Source organism: Humulus lupulus, chromosome 7, assembly GCF_963169125.1.
Source record: "Humulus lupulus chromosome 7, drHumLupu1.1, whole genome shotgun sequence".
In the NCBI taxonomy this organism is placed as follows: Eukaryota; Viridiplantae; Streptophyta; class Magnoliopsida; order Rosales; family Cannabaceae; genus Humulus; species Humulus lupulus.
Window position 1 is genome coordinate 39868968 of NC_084799.1, and position 4982 is coordinate 39873949.

Here is a 4982-nt window from a genome sequence, read left to right on the forward strand (position 1 = left end):
CTGAGAAGTTTAGCGGTGATGAGAAAGATGTGAATCCACTTGATGCTCAACTAGAGTACAATCCAAATGGAATATATTTTGATATTATGTTCCAAAAATTTAATGAAAATTTCAGTCGTCTACTTGAATTGAAGAACAACATGGATGAATTTGTTCAAGAGATGAGAAGATGCACATTTGCGATGCAAACTCTGCATGGATCAGTGGCCAACTATTTTGATGCAGAGAGGAAAAAGAACGAGGTGTGGGAGAAATATTTGAAGGAGAAGGAGAAGAAGATGATAATTTCTAAAATGCTTCAAGTGTTTTTTTGTTTTGTTTTAAATTTATTGTTTCTATGTGTTTCCTTAGGTCTTACTATAATATTTTTATTCTATTATGTTTTAATTTTTTTTATGGACATTTTCTTATTAGGATTTGTTATGAATAGAAACTTTTATTTCTTTTTGGGTCTTCAGATAAAATCTTATTATTATTTATTTATTAATAATGTTAATAATTTTGTTGGAGTGAAATTGTCCAACTTTAAAAAAAAAAAAAAATTAATGCCGAAATTGTATATTAATTTTCGGTTTTCAATTTAAAATTTTAATTAATAATTAACAATTTACCATTAAGCAATCTCTAAATTAATGGAATTTATAAATTACCTAGCCAATTATATTAAATGAATATATTTTATTATTGGGCAATATAGGACTAATGAATAAATATCTAATTTCACAACAATATAATTTGATTTTCCCAAGAGAATACAAAGATATGCTTCTTTTAAAAAATAAAAATAATTTTTTAATGCTAGCCGATTTTTTTTAATTAACACATGCCGAAATTAATGCTTTAAAAAAAGTTTCAATTAATTCTCTATTTTCAAGGTAAAGAATATCAATAGTTATTGATTATGATATAATCTTATCAATAAATGCTCATTTATTGATAATAGAAAATTTGAAAAGTTGTATTGTTTTGTAGTTTATGGAAAAAATGAAATTAATTAAGTTAACATTTTTAGGGAAAAAAAATGAAGAGTTGTATTGATTCATTTTACCTATAATCAAAGTAGTTTGGCATAAATCAAAGTTTTTTTTTTTTTTTTTTAAATTTGTATTTTATAATGTAACATGGAAAGTTTTATTTCTTATTTTTGTTTTGATGTTCATTTATTGTTAGAAAAACCAATAGTCATCAATTATTTTAGGGTACATAAAAAATCATTAATTAGTTGTGATTTCCAATATAAGATTTAAATAATAAAATCTCAAATTCGAAATAATAATTTCGAAATTAAAATTTAATACGTTAAAGAAATTAAAAAAATATTGCAAAAAAATATATTTCAATTAGTTCATTGGAAATTACATATACTTGCACCAAATAATATTTAAAATGCTACATTGGAAATTAAACAAACTTATTTCTATCAACAATATAAAAATACAAAAGTAAACCAAATTACTACTCCACATCTCCCTAATTATTGATTACATTACTACTAACAATGATATCTTGATTTTGGTCTTCATAAATTTGAGATGCTTCACATAGTTGCTTTACAAAACAATAAATAAATAAATAAAATTCGATAAACATATACCAACCAGATAATGTTTTATACTGTAAAATTATGAAATTAAATAAGATATATCAACCAGACGACGACGAAGTTGATGGATAATATTATTTGAACTATTTAACCTATCTCTAGATTTAAGGATCTTTGTAACCAAAATATTTTGCAAACCAACAACCATTGTGAGCAAAGCATTTACTTTTGCCACCCCAACCTGTAAAAAGTAAACTAATATAAAATTTAAAAAATAATTAAAATAATAATAATAAAAAATAATACATACACATTTGACATGGTCTAGAATTTGAAGGTTCCCTTTGTTTACATCTGATGGTATATTAATGGTCATTGCATCACCATCTTCATCAGGTATGACAAAACTCCATGGTGGGATAGGAACATCACGGTCTACCTCATCTACACATACATGGTTTTCATATTCCTAATTTTTAAATAGAAAAAAGATTTTAGAAAAATAATAATCCAAGTGTTCTAACATAAACATAAAATGAGACCTCAATCATAGACACATATATAGATATGAAGATATTACCTTACAAAAAGAACAATAAGACTCACTATGAAGACAATGTCGAGTTCTACTTTCGAACATTGAAGAGGATGACTCCAAACTTTTCATAGGAGATCTATACCGACGAGCGCGATCTAAAAGCCATTTGGACCTGATTCGATTAGGAGACAATGAGTTATCATAAATTTTTTGTCTCTTCTTTCCAACCCATCCTCCTAAATCCTTAGATCTACTTATTTTATTCTTCATCCCCTTCCTCTCTACTCCCATGCGTTTTCTCTCTCCCCCTCTATTTTTTTTCCCACACGATTTTTTTTTCTTCTTTCTCTCCTTCACATGCTCACGAAATCATGGTGCAATTCTAATTTTTTTATGTTTATTTTTTTACTTTGAATGAAGAAGAAGAAGAAGAAGAAGAAGAAGAAGAAGAAGAAGAAGAAGAAGAAGAAGAAGAAGAAGAATAGAGAGTTTAAGAAATGAGTGTGCATTTATTATGAAACCCTAATTTTTAAAATTTTGAATTAATTCAAAACTTGAAAAGAGAGCTTATCTCTTATTGGTTGGAATCACCATTCCTAATGACAAAAAAAAAATTTAATTTAGAAATTAATGCAAAAAAAAAAGAATATTTACTTGTTGGTAACTTGATGTACGAAGTCTCCTACATGCCATGTCAACATATAGGTACTCATGTGTGGGTAATACCCATTGAGAACTTTTCCATATATATATATATGTTTTAAAAAATTGAGAATTTACCATATATACGATTTTTAAAACTTTATTTTTCATTTTACTGTTTTATTTTTTATATTCCATCTTTATATTTTGTTTCTTTTTATTTATATGTTAAAATTACTCTTTTGACTTCATTTTAACGGCATCTTCTCCCATACTTCTCCTTTCTCTTCTCCATTATTCATTTTCTCTCTCCATTCCAGATGCTCTCTCTCTCCCCACTCTCTGCTCCTATTATGAACTCCCACTCACCCTCTCCAAAACCTTCCTATAACGTCCGAAATTTCATATTAAGGATGAATGCCTTGACTACAGTGACTGGAGGGCCTGATTGAGATTATATCAGTGAGTAATTAATTATATGCGTGATGATGTGATATAAATGAATTGTGTGGAGATGTGATTAGACATGCATGTTTGTGTTTATTAAATATGCATGTGGGTCCATTTCTATGAATAAGACATGTTTGCAATTTTGGTCCGTTGAGGGCATAAATGTAATTATGTTTGTATTGTGAGTGAGACTCCAGTGTTATGGGGATATATTTGAGATGTGTGGTCCAAGACGATCCTAGAGAGCGGGTTAGCGAAATAGTCATAACGGGGTAAGATACCTGGCTCGAGGTGAGCCTAAGGGTATTTTGAGAACTTGGCATGTGTCTGGGATTTATCGGGTAACAGGTAATTATTTAGTAATTATTTGGGTATGTCAGGATTAAATGGAAATTTATAGGAACACTCGAGGAATTAGCAGGAGGTGGCAAATGACGGGATTGCCCCTTGTGGCACTAAATGCTTTAGGATAGACTTAGGGGCATTTTGGGTATTCTGTTGGGGTTTTATGCCCTAATTAAAACCAAAATTCTTTATGATCTCATTTTATTATCAATAAAAGAATAGAAACCATTTTTTTTTACTTGGTTAATCACTTTGCTCACATGTTTTATTTTCATGATTATTTGTTTAATATAAACTTCTATTAAATCCCGAGCATATAGCTAATCTTATTTAAAGTGACGTAATCACAGTGGAATATAAATATGATTATATGTTCAAAATAAGTTAGTCCTAAGATTAGTCAGTGCATAGGATTTACATTGACTTGCCAATCTACGATATGATCTACTTACACATTACAATGTTATGTTCTTTCCAAAACATTAGCAAAGTAGATAAGATTAGATGTATTTGTTACATCGGACTGGACCGATATTGACAGTTGATAAGATAAGTAAACATACCGTTATTATCTATTCTAGTCATATCATATTGTTGACCATAGGTCAATTTGATCTCAATTCTGAGTGGTTAGTATTCTAACTGATTGTATTATTTGAGTTCTTTGACTTGTTCGTTACCAGCTTACCCTACGGACTAGCCCATACTTACATCTTGGGAACTCAGTAGTATAATTGAGTGAGAGTGTTAATCATAGATATGAACATCTATAGCTTCTCATGAAGAAGTGAAACGATGATTTCCTTTTAGTTTGGTTCAAGGTGTTAAATGATAGAGATCTCATTTCAGTAATTAAATTAGTTTACTGAAATATCATTTACAAGGAACTAAGTGTTTTAAGGATAAAATACAATGATGGGTAAAACGGTATTTTAGTCCCATCTCATTGTAGACCGTATATAGAGGATTGAGTGACAATTATGGTTATAACAATGGATAATTAATAGCGTATCTATATTTGTTATAGAGCGTTCTATGAATTCAAGAGTGCAATTCCAAGTCTATAGTGGAGTCACGAGGAATTAATAAGTTAGTAAATTTATTTGTTAAATTTATGATAACTTTTTGGAGCTTGATTTCATAGGCCCATGGTCCCCATTGTACCTTGTGACGCCCCACATCACTATGGCTACTTCCTGGAATGACGACTGGCCCTACAAACCAACACGAGTCTTTCCAGCGTGCTTTGTCCTCACTCACACACTTCTTGGGAAAACTTCCCAGGAGGTCACCCATCTTGAGATTACTCCAGGTCAAGCACGCTTAACTTTGGAGTTCTCAAGTGATGGGCTACCGAAAAGAAGATGCATCTTGTTGATATAGGTAGTACCCATTAATCTATTTAAGCCTTCTTCAACTATGTAGTCCCATACCTACACAGTCTTAGAATCATCACACTTGACC

The 4982-nt window shown here is 29.9% G+C and overlaps 1 protein-coding gene across 1 annotated transcript; it reads right to left on the reverse strand.

Annotated features, from left to right (window-relative positions):
- Window positions 1-1622: 1622 nt before the first annotated feature.
- Window positions 1623-2691, reverse strand: LOC133791611 (uncharacterized). The gene is made up of 3 exons (XM_062229532.1): window positions 2124-2691; window positions 1854-2012; window positions 1623-1784 (listed from the first exon to the last, which is right to left on the reverse strand). The coding sequence occupies exons 1-3, from the start codon at window positions 2370-2372 to the stop codon at window positions 1623-1625; spliced, it is 570 nt and encodes a 189-aa protein (XP_062085516.1). The 5' UTR covers window positions 2373-2691.
- Between the last annotated feature and the right edge of the window lie 2291 nt (window positions 2692-4982).